Source organism: Stenella coeruleoalba (assembly GCF_951394435.1).
Source record: "Stenella coeruleoalba genome assembly, chromosome: 12".
NCBI lineage: Eukaryota > Metazoa > Chordata > Mammalia > Artiodactyla > Delphinidae > Stenella > Stenella coeruleoalba.
In genome coordinates, this window is record NC_137158.1 from 71,965,592 (window position 1) to 71,985,708 (window position 20,117).

At 35.5% G+C, this 20,117-nt stretch overlaps 1 protein-coding gene across 3 annotated transcripts in view; it reads left to right on the plus strand.

Moving 5' to 3' along the window:
- ADGB (androglobin) overlaps nucleotides 1–20,117 on the plus strand; it is a gene marked incomplete at its 5' end in the record, with an annotated part of 169,423 nt that overhangs the window by 52,875 nt on the left and 96,431 nt on the right. For all 3 annotated transcript variants that reach the window (XM_079939320.1, XM_079939318.1, XM_079939319.1), the window contains 3 exons: nucleotides 2,051–2,137; nucleotides 13,593–13,840; nucleotides 17,851–18,018. In XM_079939320.1, coding sequence (XP_079795446.1) covers nucleotides 2,051–2,137; nucleotides 13,593–13,840; nucleotides 17,851–18,018 — 503 coding nt within the window. The remainder of the gene's footprint in view (nucleotides 1–2,050; nucleotides 2,138–13,592; nucleotides 13,841–17,850; nucleotides 18,019–20,117) is intronic.

Sequence of the window (20,117 nt, forward strand, 5' to 3'; positions counted from 1 at the left end):
AGGCCACTCCAGCCATTTGCTCAAAGCTCAGCCCCCTCCCCTTCTATTATTACACATAGCACTGTCAGTCAGTAGCCTGGTCTGATTTTTTGTGGATTTTCATTTAGCTCAGCTTCCTTTTTCTCTCCCAAAGCCACACAACGAAAACAACCCCTCCTACTGCCATCCTTTTCATCTCTCTTTTCTCTTACCAACCCTCAATTTTCTATTGGAAATTTGTTTTACCCAGCTTGCAACACTTAATTGCAATCATTTTTAAAAGCTCAGCTCAGATCATTTTAGGTAGCTGAATACTACCAAGTGTTCAAAATAGTGACAACTATGTTTGTTTATTTTTGAAAGAAAATAATGTTCCTAATTCTCAGACCTAACTTGAAGTTCTGAGAATTAGAGCCGCAAGGCCAGTGAAGCAGTAAATGTGTGACCTGGATAATTGGAGTAGCATTTTATCTTTCTTAAAGCTACAGTTCAGTAGAATTTTGTAGCAACTTGAGTAATAGAATTATTGTTATTTTTGAAAAATAAACAAATCCAACTTGAAAATAAAGGACCAGACTTAATGTAAGACATTTCTTAGGCTTACCAGTGGAAATCACTACATGGTCCAATTTATATTCGTCCAAAAGTTTTTCTCAGATTTTATAGTAGATAGTAAATATTTTATGGGAGTTTTAGCTTTCTACATTAAAAAATTAATATTTAGTAGTTATTTAAATACCACTAGGAAATATGCAAAGGAAAAAGAGTTACTTTTATGGGGTTTGCACCGTCACATCCTGAATATTAATATGATTATTCAAAGAGGAGTTTAGACTGTGAATTATCCCACTAGATATTAGTTATCTTTGAGATATATAGACATATCACAATTTATAATCTGTAAACTAGAAGCCAGTGTAAATTTTTAAATGATGGAGCATGTGACTAAGATAGTAAGATTTCTTTCTGAAGAAAAAGACATGTATGCCGGTCAATACCATCAGTCATCACCGTTGGCATAAGGTGGACTGAAGCTCTGATTCCTGAGCAAAACATAGATATGGCATTTGTGTGTGTTAGTGAAAATAGACTAATCACTTCAGAAAAAAAATTTTTAACAAAAGGATTAAAATGAGAAGAGCAATATTTGATCAAGCACGGCCTCATTTGACTTTATGCTATGGTGGCAGATCCACTCTTTTGTACAGGATAGAATGGATGTTTCTGGTTCTCTGAAATTATCTAAGGATTTTATTAAAGATGTCTGATGCCCATCTTGTCCTGCCATGTGTGGGACTGACTTAATACACAGCCTCATAGGAATCTTAGAATAATTACCGAAACTAGAAAGATGAAGGACACTGCCCTATTTTTAAAAGACCATGATAATATATTGAATATATAGAATAGATTATGTATCATCTATATATATTTCCCGATATATAATATGTATGGATATGTTTATGACGTTATGCTTTATATATATGACATTTTAAAATAAAGCTTGTGGGCTTCCCTGGAGGCGCAAAGGTTAAGAATCCGCCTGCCAATGCAGGGAACATGGGTTCGAGCCCTGGTCCGGGAAGATCCCACATGCCGCAGAGCAATTAAGCCCGTGCCACAGCTACTGAGCCTGCACTCCAGAACCAGCGAGCCACAACTACTGAAGCCCGCGCACCTAGAGCCCGAGCTCCGCAACAAAAGAAGCCACCGCATTGAGAAGCCCGAGCACCGCAACGAAGAGTAGCCCCCACTCGCCTCAACTAGAGAAAGCCCGCTCGCAGCAACGAAGACCCAACGCAGACATAAATAAAAGAAATACATTTATAAAATAAAGTTTGTAAGCATGTTTTGTAATAGATATGAAATTTTATCTTTGGATCTATTTAAGTGCCTTATCAAAACAAGTCATCTGACTGTTGGAAAAGTATATTCTTGTGCTCTAATGTATAACCAGTAGGACCCCTACATTTATTATTATATCACTGCTTATTAGAGATTCCTGTTTTTTATAGACCTCTCTCTGTTTTCAAATGTTATTGACCATACTATTGTGTATTTGCTTTTTTAGCATCCATGTAGCGGAGAGGAGAGAACTGGGAGAGTTCACAGTGATTCACGCACTCACAGGATGGTTACCAGAAGTCATTTCTCTCCAGTACGTTTGACCATTAAGTACTCATATATTTTTTTCTCTCTTCCCCAGTAAGGTTTCTTTAACTAAAATATTCTTAGTCTTTAAGAAAATTTTAAAAATTGTCACATTTTACAAAATGTTTGGAGAATAACATGTTATAGTATTATAAAAAATTCCTTGAGAATACCAGGATAAATTCTGTTTCCTTATATATAGTAAATTTAATCCTTAAATATCTGAATTACAAATATTAAAACAATGTTAATTATTTATTATGATAAAATATTTACAGGTGTCCCTTTCTACTTATACACTTATTCAATACAGAAAAGTACAAGCGACTTTTAATTAGCTACCCATACTAGGGAATGAATAATATTAAAATGCCTATTAGGCCTTAAGCACTTTAATATATTATTCTAATTAACACCCACAGTCCTGAAAAGATTATCTTATTTAATTATCCATATGACCCTATCAGCTAGGTGTTATATGTGATTAGAAATGAGAAAACTGAAGCTCAGAGTGGTTGAATTCCCTAAAGCTGTGTACATTGTACCTGGAGGTAATATTTGAATGTAAATCTTTCTGGGTCCAAAGCCCACAGTCTTTCTCTCATATGATTCTAGATATATAGATATTGTTTGTCTATGTTCAAAGAGAGAGGATTTAATTTAATACTTACTTAAAATTTCACAAATATTTTTTGTTTCATGAATAAATGTTATAGCCACATAATTTGATCATATTACCATTGATACTGGAAATTAATCAGGTTAAGTACATAAAAAAATAATTAGATCAATAGATCTGAACATGCCATCAATCCAGATGCTGAGTTTTATAAGATCAAATCCACAGTACAGTTATCAATTTGGATCATCTCTGATCTTTGGTGTTAGAAAGCTACCATTCCCAGTGTCCAGGTTAAAGGAGACTGAAGGCAAGTCCTAGTGACTTGGATTCTACCACCTAAAGCGTCCTTTCAGCAGGATAAACTAGCCATTGTTTAGTTCAAAGAAAATATATTTGCAGGGAAAAAAATGGGAGGGTAGACAAACTCCTCTAAGGACCACTTTCCTGAAAGAGAGCTGATTTTGCTTTTTACCTTTGGGAAAGGTCCAGATAGCACCCTTTTAGATCGTCTCATGGAAAATCCTTTTCTGATATCTAAGAGAAGAGGATATTTATTGACATGATATGGTCAATGTTAGTGGAGAGAAATAAAGAGAGAATGGGGTTTATAAGTATGGACTTTTCTAAATTTTTATCTTCAGTGTTGATGGAATGCTTAAAATTTTGCCTTAATTTTCCCTGCAATAAATATACCAGAGACATGAAAACATCAGAAGTCTATCAGAGGGTGGTAAAGAAACAGGAGATCAAAATGATTTGTGACTAGAAAAGTAGTAAATTAAAAATTGGGAATTGTCTCTTGCTAGAATCATACAGTGAAATCATACATGAAAACTGAAAACACTATTCATATACTTTCATGATTATAAGACCAGTTTATTTCTTTTGTTTTAAAGACTTTTTTTTTTTTGGATATAGACCATTTTTTAAAGTCTTTAGTGAATTTGTTACAATATTGCTTCTGTTTTGGTTTTCTGGCCATGAGGCATGTGGGATCTTAGCTCCCCAATCCCGCACCCCCTGCATTGGAAGGTGAAGTCTTAACCACTGGACCACCAGAGAAGTCCCAAGACCAGTTTAATAATTAAATTAAATGAAAATTTTGAAGGATTTTAGATGCTCAATTTGCATCAATTTATGGTTGCTTATAAAATGTCTATGAAAATGATATAAGGGGAAAAAGCTTGAGCTTTGGTGTCAGAACTATATAGCTAAACTTACATTCTTATAATTCCAATTTCAAGCTGTGTGAACTTTGCAAGTAATATAACATTTTGGGGCCCTAGTTTTTTCATATGTAAAATGCAGGTAAAAACGACCTGTCTTATAGGGTTGTTCTCAGGATTGAGTAGGTCAGAGTGTCAGAAAAAGTAACTGATGTATGGTAGAGACATAATTAGTGCAAGTTTCTTTCCCTCTAATGAGTATCACTGTATTATTTAATATTATATAGATATATGTATGGTAGTTAATAATCAACCTTTGGAAACAGAGAAAAGTCTAAAAAAATGAGACTGACTCAGATGTTCAAGTTTATCATTTTACTTCTAAATGTACCCAGAAAGTAAAAGATATATACTCTCTTTGATTTATGTCATGATTTGTAGGATTTTTTGTTATGAACATTCTGCTACACTATGCATGTAATTTAAAATTACAATTACACTATAAAATCACAGCGTTAACTCATGTGTATATAAGTGTATAATTTTAAATGAAAAGAATGTCATGGAACAGTATAATAGTGATTGTCAAGAAATGTTTAATTTGAAATCACCATCTGCCAAGGATGCAGGTGGAGGTCACGTATGGCATCATGGAGAAAGTTCTGACTTGATCTGAGCCTTTACCATTGGTTTGATTTGAGGGGACGGAAGGAAAGGGACAGGGAAAGCAGGAGAACAACATGATCAAAGCCATGGCATGTTCAGAAGTGGGATGTCTCTCTTCCTACAAAGGATTCGATTGTGCAGAGTCAGCCCCTGAGGGGCTTCGCCTGTCATGGTCATGGTTTTACAGAGGTCCAGGAGAATTAGAGTACTCAAGTTTCATACTTGTGTTCACTACTGACTTTTTCCATATGAAAATCAATTAGGGTGAAAAGTGTTTTGTGGCATCTTCAACAGACAGCCTTTCCCTTCCCTCTCCCATAGAAGTACCAAAGGGAGACATTGCTCTATTTGCAACTGTTGACCTGCCTCTTATGTTTTCCTACAGTTAGCACTGTTTTATCATTTGGAAAAAAAAAACCACCTTCTAACTCTCCGTATTATACTAGAAATACAGAGTGGCTATTAGAAGTCTGACAATTTCAAATGAAGAGATGATGCTTTTCTCCACAAATTTCTCTGATCTTGGTGTAATTCATTTGTGAATAGAGCACTCCACCACCCCATATTTAAGCCTAACTGTCCAACATGTTGTATAGTCTCATCCTTTGGTGTATGAATATTTCTTTTTCACAGCATAACATTTTTTACATTGTAGGTGGGAAAAAACACAGGGGTTTTGGATTCAGAAAGATCTATTTTAATCCTGATTCTGTCATTTGGTAGTCTATCATTTGTGACTGCATAAAATTTATAACCTCTTAAACTTCAATTAGGATTGTACTACCTATGTTGCAGAGCTGTTATGGGATTAAATGCAAAAATGAAAACTGTCTTGGCAACCACTAGCTGGCCACCCACATCTTCATTCTGTTTCTCAAATGTGCTAAACTCATTTCCCTTAGGGTCTTTACATGAACTGTTCTTTGTTTATGCCTGGAATGATCGTCCATCAGATATTTACTTGGTTGGATATGTCATAACATTTAGATATCACCAAGCTTAACTATCAGCTCCTCAGATAGGCCTTCTCAACTATCCCATCTAAATTATTTCTTTCCCGAATGACTCCATATCCCATTGTTTATTATTTTGTTTTCATCTTGAAAGTTATAGCTGCCTGTTATCTTCTCTCTCTCTCTCTCTCTCTCTCTCTCTCTCTCTCTCTCTCTCTCTCAGTTGTATCCATCCACTGGGATGGTAAGATGCATGAGAATAGGGACCCTTTTTGTCTTTCTCAATGTTGAGACTTCTGTGCTTAGAGAAATGACACTGAATGGCCATTACACAGTATGTTCTCAATAAATGTTCGTTGATAGAGTAATTTCAAAAATATTTTAAAAGGCTAAACTAGAAGTTTGTAAAAGATTCTTTGGGAATCCAGGACAGGAATGTATAGCTTAATTTCCCTAGAAAGTAATGCTTAAACTGACCTCAAAGGATTAGTTGAAATTAGTGCAGCTTATTGAGGTAGGAAAGCCAACTCAGAGAAGAAGGAATAGCCTGAAACTACAAGGGAGCAGGGTGTAGTCCCAGAAAGGCACATTGTCCTGCAGGACTAGATTATGTGCTGGGTTCTGGAGGATGGATGGGTATGGGGTGGAGAGGTATGCTGGAACCAAATAGAGAAAGTTAAGAAATCTTCACAACAGAATGTCACTGAGGGATTTTAGACAGGAGGATGATCTTATCAGACTTGTGATTTTGGAGGATGGCTCAGGACTGGAGCAGGGGAACTGGTTTGTGCAGTACTGCAGAAGTCTTTGCCAAGGGCTTCTACAGAGAAAGTGGTGATAGGAATGGAGAAAGGAGATTAATCCTTTGTCAGTTGCTTTGTTTGCAAATATTTTCTCCCATTCTGAGGGTTATCTTTTTGTCTTGTTTATGGTTTCCTTTGCTGTGCAAATCTTTTAAGTTTCATTAGGTCCCATTTGCTTATTTTTGTTTTTATTTCCATTACTCTAGGAGGTGGGTCAAAAAGGATCTTGCTGTGAATTATGTCATAGAGTGTTCTGCCTACGTTTTCCTCTAAGAGTTTTACAGTGTCTGGCCTTATATTTAGGTCTTTAATCCATTTTGAGTTTATTTTTGTATATGGCGTTAGGAAGGGTTATAATTTCATTCTTTTACATGTAGCTGTCCAGTCTCCCCAGCACCACTTATTGAAGAGGCTGTCTTTTCTCCACTGTATATTCTTGCCTCCTTTGTCAAAGATATGGTGACCATATGTGCGTGGGTTTATCTCTGGGCTTTCTATACTGTTCCACTGATCTGTATTTCTGTTGTTGTGCCAGTACAACACTGTCTTGATTACTGTAGCTTTATAGTATAGTCTGATGTCAGGGAGCCTGATTCCTCCAGCTGCATTTTTCTTTCTCAAGATTGCTTTGGCTATTCGGGGTCTTTTCTCCAAAACATACAAGCAGTTCATGCGGCTTAATATCAAAAAAACAAACAAATCCAAAAATGTGTGGAAGACCTACATGGACATTTCTCCAAAGTAGACATACAGATTGCCAACAAACACATGAAAAGATGCTCAACATCACTAAACATTAGAGAAATGCAAATCAAAACCACAATGAGGTATCACCTCACACCAGGCAGAATGGCCATCATCAAAAAATCTACAAACAGTTAATGCTGGAGAGGGTGTGGAGAAAAGGGAACCCTCTTGCACTGTTGGCGGGAATGTAAATTGATACAGCCACTATGGAAAACAGTATGGAGGTTCCTTAAAAAACTAAAAATAGAACTATCATATGACCCAGCAATCCCACTACTGGGCATATACCCTGAGAAAACCATAATCCAAAAAGATACGTGTACCACAATATTCATTGCAGCACTATTTACAATAGTCAGGATTGGAAGCAACCTAAATGTCCATCAACAGATGAATGGATAAAGATGTAGCACATATATATACAATGGAATATTACTCAGCCATAAAAAGGAATGAAATTGAGTTATTTGTAATAAAGTGGATGGACCTGCAGTCTGTCATACAGAGTGAAGTAAGTCAGAGAGAGAATAACAAATACTGTATGCCAACACGTATATATGGAATCTAAAAAAAAACCGGTACTGATGAACCTAGTGGCAGGGCAGGACTAATGATACAGATCTAGAGAACGGACTTGAGGATGTGGGGGGGAAGGGGAAGCTAGGGAGAAGTGAGAGTAGCATCGACATATATACACTACCAAATGTAAAATAGATAGCCAGTGGGAAGCTGCCCCATAGCACAGGGAGATAAGCCCTGTGCTTTGTGACCACCTAGAGGGGTGGGTTAGGGAAGGTGGGAGGGAGGCTTAAGAGGGAGGGGATATGGGGATATATGCACATGTATAGCTGATTCACTTTGTTATACAGCAGAAACTAACACAACATTGTAAAGCAATTATACTCCAATAAAGATATTTTAAAAAAATAAAAGAATGGAGAAAGTGTTGTCAATTGCAGTAGGAGGAGGTAGGATCTAAGGGACGTACTTTTTATTTGATGAGAGTTTCATGGAGAGAGACTTGGTCATTCTCAGTTTTCTAACTTGATTGAAAACTAGAAGATGGTGGCAGGATATTTTAATTGATTGATTTGTTTGTTTTTGATTTCTTTTCTATAAATTTATTTTATTTTTGGCTGCATTGGGTCTTCCTTGCGCTGCGCAGGCCTCTCATTGCAGTGGCTTCTCTTGTTGTGGAGCACAGGCTCTAGGCACGTGGGCTTCAGTAGTTGTGGCAGGGGGGCTCAGTAGTTGTGGCTTGCAGGCTCTAGAGTGCAGGCTCAGGAGTTGTGGTGCATGGGCTTAGTTGCTCCATGGCATGTGGGTCTTCCTGCACTAGGGCTTGAACCCGTGTCCCCTGCATTGGCAGGGGGATTCTTAACCACTGCACCACCAGAGAAGTCCGAGTTGTTTGTTTTTGGGTAGATGTCTATTAGGTGGTTGTACACAACCTCTTCTCTTCTGGAGAGAGGTTTGAGCTGGAGCTAATGATTTGAGGGTTACATAAAAGTACAGGTGAACCTAAAATATGGTTGTGCTTATTAACTCACTGAGGAAAGGCTATAGGCTATCAAGAGCATATTGAGGAGAACTCTGGGGAAGCAGCCCTAATTGGTCAGCAGTGAGCAGAGGAAAGGGAGTGTTCAAAGGAGTCTGCAAGTGATTTCTATAATAATAGAAACTAGAAAAGAATGATGTTGTAGAAGCCTCAGGAAAGAGTTTAGAGAACATAAAAATATTGTTAAATTCCACAGAGAAGTAACATAGAGATCATTTATCTAAATGATAATATATAGGAAAGTGCCTGGCACTTAACAGATGCTCAAATACATATTCTTTCCGTGTCATGTGTGTGACATGCCTCTCTCCCCTCCCAGACTGAGTGAGCCTTGAGACTAGGGCCATATGTTTGGTCTCTTTGTTTATTTTGGCTTCTTTGTTTCTTTGCTTGTTTATTTATTTTTATTGAGATGTAATTGACATATAACAATATATTAATTTCAGGTGTACAACATAATAATTCAATATTTGTATATATTGAGAAATGGTCAACACAAATCTAGTTAACACCCAGCACCACACATGGCTATCATTTTCTTTCTTGTGATGAGAACTTTTAAGACCTACTCTCTTAGCAACTTTCAAATATACAGTACAGTATTGTTAACTACAGTCACCATGCTGTGCATTACCACCCCATGACTCATTTATTGTATAACTGGAAATTTGTACCTTTTGAACACCTTCACCATTTTGCCCAAATCCTACCCCTTGCCTCTGGCAACCACTAATCTGTTCTCTATATCAGTGAGTTCATTTTTGTTTGTTTTGCTGTTTGTTTTTAGATTCTGTATATAAGTGAGATCATACAATATTTGTCTTTCTCTGTCTGACTTATTTCACTTAGTATAATGTCCTCAAAGTCCATCCACATTGTTGCAAATGGCAAGATTTCCTTCATTTTTTATGTCTGAACAATATTTCATTGTGTATATGAATACCACACTTTCTTTATTCATTCATCCATCCGTAGATACATATGTTGATTCTATGTCTTAGCTATTGTAAATAATACTGCAGTGAACATGGGAGTGCATCTGTTTTTTTGAGTTAGTGTTTTCATTTCCTATGGATAAATACCTAGAAGTGGAATTGTGGGATTATACAATAGTTTTATTTTTAATTTTTTGAAGAAACTTCATACTGGCTGCACCAATTTACATTCCCACCAACAGTGAATGAAAGTGCCCTTTTCTCCACATCCTTGCCAACACTTGTCATTTCTTGTCTTTCTGATGATAGCCATTACAACAGGTGTGAGGTGATAACTCATTGTGGTTTTGATTTACATTTACCTGATGATTAGTGATGTTTAGCACGTTCCATTGTACCTGTTGGCCATCTGTATATGTTCTTTGGAAATATGTCTATTCAGATCCTCTGCCCATTTATTAATTGGATAGTCATTTTATTGGGTTAAATTAGTTCTTTTTATATTTTGATATTAACCCTTTATTAGCTATATAATTTGCAAATATTTTCTTCCATTCAGTAGGATGTCTCTTCATTTTGTTGTAGGTTTGTTTTGTTTTTTTGCAGAAGCTTTTTAGTTTGATATAGTCCACCTGTTTATTTTTACTTTTGTTGTCTTTGCTTTTGGTGTCAAGTCCAAAAAATTATCACCAAGACTGATGTCAAGGAGCTTAACATCTATGCTTTCTTCTAGGAGTTTTATGGTTTCAGGTCTCACTTGTAAGCCTTTAATCCATTTGGAGTTAATTTTTGTGTATAGTATAACATAACGGTCAAGTTTTATTCTTTTGCATGTGACTGTCCAGTTTTCTCAGCACCATTTATTGAAGAGAATGTACTTTTCCCCATTATATTCTTGGCTCCTTTGTCATAAATTAATTGACCATATATGCATGGGTTTATTTCTGGCTTCTCTATTCTATTCCATTGATCTATGTGTCTGCTTTTATGCCAATATCATCCTCTTTTGACTACTATGGCTTTGTATTACAGTTTGAAATCAGGAAGTGTGATGCCTCCAGCTTTGTTCTTCTTTCTCAAGATTACTTTGGCTAATCAGGATATTTTGTGGTTCCATACAAATTTTAGGATTGTTTATTCTACTTCTGTGAAAAATGTCATTGGAATTTTGATAGGGATTGCATTGAATATGTAGATTGCTTTTGGTAGTATGGACATCTTAACAATATTAATTCTTCCAATCCATAAGCCATGTATATCTTTCATTTATTTATGTCTTCTTTAATTTCTCTCATTAATATCATAGTTTTCAGTGTACAGGTCTTTCACCTCCTTGGTTAAGTTTATTCCTAGGTCTTTTTGCTGCACTTGTATATGAGATTGTTTTCCTAATTTCTCTTTTAGATCATTATTAGTGTATAGAATGCAAAAGATTTTTGTATATTGATTTTGTATCCTACAACTGTACTGAATTTGTTTATTCTAACAGCTTTTGGGTGGAGTTTCTTAAGGTTTTCTATATATATAATATTATGTCATCTGTAAATATGACTCTTTTACTTCTTCCTTTCTGATTTAAAAGCCTTTTATTACCTTTTCTTGCCTTATTGCTCTGGCTAGACTTCCAATACTGTGCTGAATAAAAGTGGTGAGAGTGGCTATCCTTATCTTGTTCCTGATCTTAGAGAAAAGCTTTCAGCTTTTCACCATTAAGTATGATGTTAGCTGTGGGCATGTCATATATGTCTTTTATTATATTGAGGTGTGTTCCCTCTAACCCCATTTTGTTGAGCATTTTTTATCATAAATGGATGTTGAATTTGTCAAATGGTTTTCTGCATCTATTGAGATGACCGTATGATTTTTATCCTTCATTTTTTTTACTGTGATGTATTACACTGATTGATTTATGCATGTTGAATCATTCTTGCACCCCAGGAATAAATCTCACTTGATCATGGTGTATGATCCTTTTAATGTATTGTTGAATTGTTTGCTAACATTCTGTTGTGAATTTTTTGTGTCTATGTTCATCAAGGATTTTGATCTGTAGTTCTCTTTTCTTGTGATATCCTTGTCTGATTTTGATATCAGGGTAATGCTGGCCTCGTTAAATGAGTTTAGACATTTTCCCCTGTCTTCTATTTTTTGAAAGAATTTGAGAAGTATTGGTATTAATTCTTCTTTAAATGTTTGGTAGAATTCACCAGTGAAGCTCTCTGATTCTGGACTTTTCATTGTTGGGAAGTTTTTGATTACTAGTAATCAGTCCATTCAGATTTTCTATTTCTTTGTCTTGGTAAATCATATGTTTCTAGGAATTTATCCATTTCTTTTAGGTTGTCCAGTTTGTTTTGTATATTTGTTTATAGTAGTCTCTTATGATCCTTTGTATTTTGTAGTATTAATTACAATGTGTCTGTTTCATTTCTGATTTTCTTTATTTGAGTATTCTCTCTTTTTTTTGTTGGTGAGTCTAAAGGTTTGTCAATTTTGTTTATCTTTTCAAAAAACCAGTTCTTAATTTCTTTGATCTTTTCTACTGTCTTTTTAGTCTCATTTATTTCCACTCTGATATTTGTTATTACCTTCCTTCTACTAACTTTAGGCTTCATTTGTTCTTTTTTTTCTATTTCTTTTAGGTGTAAAGTTAGGTAGTTTATTTGAGATCATATTTCTTAATGTAGACATGTATTGCTACGAACTCTCACAGAACTACTTCTTAGAACTATCTTTGCTTTGTTGTATTTGTTGTCGTTGTATCTGTTGTATTTTTGTTGTGTTGTACTTCCATTTTTATTTATCGCAAAGCATTTTTTAAATTTCTTCTTTGACCCATTGGTTGGTCACTAGCATATAGTTTAATCTACACATAGCTGTGAATTTCCCAGTTTTCTTCTTGTAATTAATTTCTAGTTTCATACAGTTGTGGTTGGAAAAGATGCATGGTATGATTTCAGTCTTCTTGAACTCATTAAGAGTTGTTTTGTGACTTAACACATGATCTGTCCTGGAGAATGTTCCATGTACATTTGAGAAAAATGTGTATTCTGTTGCTATTGGGTGGAATGTTCTATATGTTCTAAGTCCATCCTATTTGATGTGTCATTCAAGGCCAATGTTTTCTTTTTTTTTTTTTTTTGGCCATGCCACGTGACATGTGGGATCTTAGTTCCCTGACCAGGGATCAAACTCACTCCCCCCGCAGTGGAAGCACGAAGTATTAACCACTGGGCTGCCAGGGAAGTCCCAAGGCCAATGTTTTCTCATTGATTTTCTGTCTGGATGATCTATTCATTGGTGAAAGTGGGATATTAAAGTCTCCTACTGGGTGCTCTTCGATGGGTGAGTCCTGGGATGGGTGAGTCCGTGACAGCCCTTTATGAACTCTTTCTGAGTTTGCTATAGTCTTGTGGGCCTCATGGATGCAAGCCCTGCTGGCTTTCAAAACTAGATGTTTTGGGAGCTTGTCTCTGATCTGCAGGTCTTAAAAGTTGGGGTGCCATTATGTGGGGTTCAAACCCTTCACTCTTCAGGGAAAAGCTTAGGGATGTGAGCTCCCTCCAAACTGTGTGTGCCCACACTGTGTGAGGTTTATGGCAAGACTGTGTCTCAGCCTCTCCTAGCCATTTCACTATGTTTTTTTTTCTCATTTGCCAGATATGAAGGAATTCCTCACCTAATTTTTTTTATTATTTTCAGAGGAAATTGTTCTGTATGTAGCTGTAGATTTGTTGTGTCCATAGGAAGAGGTGAGTTCAGAATCTTCCTGCATCACCATCTTTAATTGGAACTCTATGTTTGGTCTCCTTGCATCAGCAAAGCCCACCACAGAGGAGGCACTCAATCAAAGCTTGTTGAATAAATAAGCACATAATGGTGTTTTTAACTAACATGTGAAGAAACTATTGTAATTGGTTTTTTGAAGTAGCAAGTTAATTTTTTTCTGTCAGCAATTCTTGATGTGGAATAAAAAGCTTAATTTGGAAATTAATGTTGTTTTTTACCTAAGCCCAGGATATACGGACAAAGTTTGGGAGCTCTTGAGAGAAATATTGCCCGAATTTAAGCTGTCAGATGAGTCCAGCTCTGAAAGCAAAATAACAGACACAGATGCCAAATTAAAAGAACAAGGAAAAGACATGAAGGATGGGAAAGAAGTGAAAGATGGCAAAGAAATGAAAGATGGCAAGGAATTCAAACCTGAAGTTTCAGCAACAACACTAAAATTACCTGAGAAAAGTGACAGAGTTTTAAAGGGTAAGACATTCTATATCATGATGTTATTCAATATGGGTATTATATATAAACACTTTATAGTTTAGTCATTGCTTAATTTAATGATTATTTATTGTCATTATATTTATATAAGTGTTGTGAAAACAGTCATGTAATTAAGGTCCTTTCTAAGATATTAGAACTTGCAATGGTGTTTACCATATGTTAATTATTCTACTATATTTTGCTCTCCTTAAAAATCAAAGGCAATTATATATTTTGATGATACTCAATTAATATATTTATTAATATAGAAAAACACATTAAGTTTTCAATTTCCCTTAAACACATCTTTCTTATATGTTATATGTAGAGTGGAAAGGACCAGAATACCAAAGGAGAAAAGTTGTCCTGTTTTCCTTTTCAGGAAGTGTGAAATAGACACAGATTAGATTATGATTTGCAGGTTATTGTAAGGTGAAAGTTAAAATCTGGAAAAAAATTTTTGAGTTATTTTACTGAGTGTAGGAGCATTTCTTCTTAAGTGGGAAATATATTTAATCATTATTTTATGTTTTCTAAAATATTTCATATAGTCATACATATGAACAATAATGCTTGTATAGTAGAGTTAAATATACTAGAAGATACTCAGCTTTTTTATGTACTGTGATAGCATCTATAATGATCTTTCAAATGTTTATGTTTTATAAGATATTGATATTTTGTCCTTAACTAGATCTTATCAACCAGCATTTCTAACCATATACTGCCCAGAAATAATTACTGTAAATGTTCCTCAAAAATATACAAAAAAATTGTGTGTGTGATATCTGCCTATCATCAGTGCCATTTAAAATGATCTAATGTGCATTAGTTTATAAAAGAAAGCAAAAAAAAAGCCAGTTTAAATTCGTTTTACCCAGTGTATCCTAAATTAATTTGAACCTGGAATCCCTTTCTCATGTATCACAAGTTAACTTCTGTCTATCCATCCCTCCATTTAACAATCCATTCAATATACTACTTGCTGAGAATATCGGTAAGTGTTCCAGGAATTAGTGATAACTTGATGAACAAAATCAGGTGTGGAACTCACTTCCTAGAACTAAGGTTTAGTGAGTGGAACTAACATTAATTTTAAAAATCATAAATACATACCAATACATGAGTCTTGAAGGGAAATACAGGAAACTTTAGGAGTTCATATGAAAGACCTAGTCTGGGGCATCAAAGAAGAATTCCCTAAGGAATTTTGAGCTGTGTTTGCAAAGATGATAGGGATATCTGGAGGAAGATTAAGGACTGAGAAGGGAAGAGCATTCTAGGTAGAGGAGACAGCAGATATAAATATTATGAAGAAGTAGCAGGAATGACAATGATTTGGAAGACCTGGTAGAAGATATGTATAGCTGGAGGAGAGGATGTGTGGAATAAAGTGGCTTAAGAAGAGCCTGGAGAAGTAGATAGGAGACGATCATGTCAAATCCTCCAGGTCATGTTAAGATGATTGATCTTTACCAAGGAGCAATTGACGGCTAATGAAGAGTTTAGGGTTGAGTCATGATCTATTTCACATTTTCAAAAGGATATTCTCGTTCTCTGAGAAGAAAATAACTTGGTGTGCACATGGGGGTGGAGAGTCAGTGACATGAGTGGACATAGAAAAAACAATTTGGAGACCTTTGCATCAGCTCAGAAAAAACAATTTGGAGACCTTTGCATCAGCTCAGTTCAGAGACAATAGTAGCTTGGCGTAGGGTAATAGGACAGTCATAGTGGAGAGGCAGATAAAGTAAATGATTGACAGATATTTAAAATGTAAAAAATGGCAGAATGTGGCAAAGATGATGTGTAAAATTCTGACTTCCAAAACTGGATAGATGGTAGTACCTTTTATTGAGAGGGGTAATGCCAAAAGAGGAACGGCTTTATGAGGAGAGATCACAGAATGACTCAGAACATACTGAATTTGACGTGCCTTTAAGAAATCAAGTGTACTTTCATGTCAGGAGTTCCAGGCTGGTGATATACTTTTGGGAATCATTGACAAATGCGTGCCAAATTAAACAATGAATGATATTCCCAAGGAGATGGCGTAAAGTGAGAAGACTAAGAAGCTTAAGACTCAGCCTTAAAGAAGCTAAATATCTGAGAACTGGGTACCAAATAATGAGCTGGCAAAAGAGGTTAAAGGATGACCAGAGAAACAGGAAGACCAGCAGAGCATGTTGCTACTGAAGTCAAAGGAAAAGAGTGTTTTAAGAATCAGGGAGATTGTGTCAAGTAGTGTTGAGAGTTGAAATATGAGAATTCAAGTTTCTCTGCTGGATTTTGTGATATGGAGGTCACTGGGCACTGGTAAGTGATGAGAGTGGAAGACATGTTGGAGAGGTTAAGAAATAAGTGGGAAGTAAGATAATTTATAAACACCCCTGTTAGGAGTTTGTCTGTGAAGAACAGGAGAGCGACAAAGTGGAAGCTGACAGGGAATGTAGGGGACCCGTGAAAGATATTTAAATTTTTACCTGATGAAGAAGTATTTTTAAGTGATTGGGAAGATGCAGTTGAGATGACAGCCATAGTGTAAGTTTCCAGAGAGCCCAGGTGAAGGGATTGGACCAAACCAGGGAGCAAAGTCTCCTCCATCCTAATGGGTGGGCACAGGGCATGGGAGAGGACAGATGCACATTCAGTGGATGAATGGGTTTGATAGGGAGAAGCTGAGGGTTTCTGACAAAAGGCTTCTATTCTCTACAAGCTAAGAGTGAAGTGGAGGTGGAGATGAAGGTTCTCGTTGTTATTTAAAATAGATGTGGCAGAAGCTTGCAGAACTAGAGGAAGGCCATGTCCAGTAGGACTCAGCTGCTACTTTTATTCAGAGGGGTTGGCCAGATGGTTGAAATGACGTGACAGAGGAGCAACAGATTTACTCATGGTATTGGCAAAACCACATTTTGGTAAACATTTTTGCATACTTTCCAAATTTCTATGTGAAAAGTGTGTTTTTCTATTTATAATTTTTATTATATGTATATATTATATTTTTTAAATTATGAATTCTGAATAGGCATTTAAAGGCTTTTAAAAGCCCATTTTAAAATCATATATGAAGTCATATATTATTACCTATAATTAGTTTTAAGGCAAATATTTATAGAAAAGCCACAAAATAAAATTCTGATGTTTTTTGTACTTGTTTCCCAATAAAATATCTCATAAAGTTATAGTTACCTTGCCTTTGTATCTAACATAGATGTTAAATCTACTATAAAAGCTATGAGATAGATTTACTTTAGAAGCTAAGGAGCAGTACAAGTTGTTAATGTTATAGTTTTCATTTATGCAAATTTTAAAAAAAACAAACAACCTGATCAGTGGTGATTACAAGTTTAGCAAATGATGAAAGAATGAATGGCAGAAATTTGAAATTTCTGTTTTAGAATTGGAAGGGATTTATTAGGAAATAAAAAAGCTTAGGGGTAAGTTGAAGGAGAACATGTTTCATAGAAATGTAAATGTGAATGGAAATTCAAATGATGGACGGTTCTGGGTACTGGGTTTTACTACACACAACATGTGGACAATCAGATGTTGGTTTGTGGACGTTGGTTCGTAGCCAGTTTCCACCAGAAGATATTCTGGAGGCAGAAAGCTGTGTTTCTTGAAATGCAAGCCCCAAGTAAAGAAGATCTAAGAGGGCTCCACATTTAGGACTCAACTTTAAGCACTTTGCTGGTTTTTCTTTTTTAAATGAGAAAATCAGCCTGACATCATGATTTTATATGAATAAATTATATTCCACTGATCATCTACATTTAACATAAAATTATGTGTAGTCAATAATAAATAATGCTGCATGTCTTTCACAATACATGTCAATTTTCAACGTTTTGCTTTATTTTGATGTTACTAATTTGAGGTGAGTAGTACTTGGGGAAATTTATGGCTATTGTTTTACATTTAAATAAGTTAAATACTACTACTATTTAACTTTCTTTTCAACACAATGACTTAATAAGCGACATACACTGAGGTTTTGTAGTTAAAAGATTTATTACCTTTTTTTAATATGTTGGAGAAAGCCGATGCAAAAGACCTTGGAAAGAAGAGGAGTAAAGATGGAGAGAAGGAAAAAGAAAAGGAAAAATCCAAATGGTCTCTTCATGGTTCAAGGCCCTCATCAGACGTACAATATTCTCTACAGTCTCTGTCAGATTGTAAGTTCTCAGTCTCCTAGAATAGTAATTATTGCACTTATTTCCTAAAATGCTGGAAAACACTGGAGCATAGAAATGTATTTCCTGTTTAGACATGTCTAAATAAGCTTTTCAAGGTTGCCCATAATTGTTAGGCCCTCAGGATGGTTATGCATAACAGAGCAAGATCCTACATATGAGACAGTGTTATCCAAGTTCTTATGGTACAACAGTCACAGAAGTGTTTACATGAAGGAGGATATATAATACTAATAAAAATATATAGTGTATGTTAGTACACATATTTTTATTATAAAATATATAAATATATTTATATAAATATAATAAATATATATTAATATGTATTAATATATGTCCTCCTCTGTGTAAATTTTATATATATGTTGATATATAAAATATATATTTTAAACTTTATAGTCCTAACATTGGATCATCTGTCTTGGTGCTTCCAGAGTGTATATCATAATTCTCAGTTCATCCTTCTTTACATGAAAACATGTCCATTTACCTCCAGCACTATGCTTTATCTAGTTGTTTTTCTTTTTTTGTTTTGTCTTCTTTCTTAATACATTACTGTGTTTTTTCGTGAGAGCATTTTCATAGTTCTGGCTTTGTATTTTTACAGAAACATGTCTGGTGGTTTGGTAGAGAAAATACAAACACTAGTCATTATATTTTTAATTTTATACAAAAACTTGTTTTCTTATAGTGATGCCTTAAGCAATCTTTGTTGATACTGGATGACATAACAGTCCCAAAGTTACTGATAATTATTCATGTTTGTGAAAATGGCTAAACCTTTCTTTGAGTTTCTTTCTTTGTGAAAATGATGGTAACAATGCCTCTTTTTCTACCAAACTCATAGTTAAGTCAACCTCTAGATACAGAATGTGGTTCAAAGTTTGGGCTGTGGAGTAAAATTGCCTGGGTTCAGATCTCTGCTGCATGAAAAATATGTTAGAGAAGGAAAAAATTTCGCTCTACTCTCTCCAGGTTCTTCTAGCTGGTGTAAGAATTAAATTGACATGAGACAGATTAACAGAAGAAAAAGAATAATAATTATGTATGTATGAGGCCTCATAAGAAAAATGAAACCCAAGGACAAGTTAGGCAATTGAGGCTTATCTACCATCTGAGAGAAAGAAAAGGGGGTCGGGGGTTTGTGACTTCAAAAGGGAGGAAGGCAATTCACCTGGAGATTGAAAAGCAAATGTTTGGTAAACACATGTTGGCTCTACCATGCAGAGGCAGTGGGACACAGAGAGGACTCTTGTCTCTAGGCCCTGCCCTACCACACTTAGCCCATATTCTTTGTAGGTGTCTCTGGTGGTAGTGCTCTTCCTGGACCAGGCCCTTTATCTGAATTCTTTTAGGCAGTTAAGGGGGAGGTAAAAAGAAAGAATTCCTGAGTACTCTGTTCTTAAAAAAAAAAAAAAAAGCCCAAAATAATCCTCATGACAGAGAGACACATTTTAAGGTGACAAATTTTGCTCCCCTACATATACAAAATTTACTTTTTAAATGTAAAAACATATTTTTACAAGTTGGGCATAGTTCACATCTTAATCCATTTTAGAGTGATCCAGGGTTAACATCTAATTTATATATTGCGGTTCTAAAGATATTATTCTTCAATAAACATATTATCTAGTGCAGTGAAATGTAAGTGCGTGAATTTTTTTTTAACATCTTTATTGGAGTATAATTGCTTTACAATGGTGCGTTAGTTTCTGCTTTATAACAAAGTGAATCAGGTATACATATACATATGTTCCCATATCTCTTCCCTCTTGCGTCTCCCTCCCTCCCACCCTCCCTATCCCACCCCTCTAGGTGGTCACAAAGCACCGAGCCGACCTCCCTGTGCTATGTGGCTGCTTCCCACTAGCTATCTATTTTACGTTTGGTAGTGTATATATGTCCATGCCACTCTCTCACTTTGTCACAGCTTACCCTTCCCCCTCCCCGTGTCCTCAAGTCCATTCTCTAGTAGGTCTGTGTCTTTATTCCCGTCTTGCCCCTAGGTTCTTCATGACCTTTATTTTTTTTTTCCTTAGATTCCATATATATGTGTTAGCAAACGGTATTTGTCTTTCTCT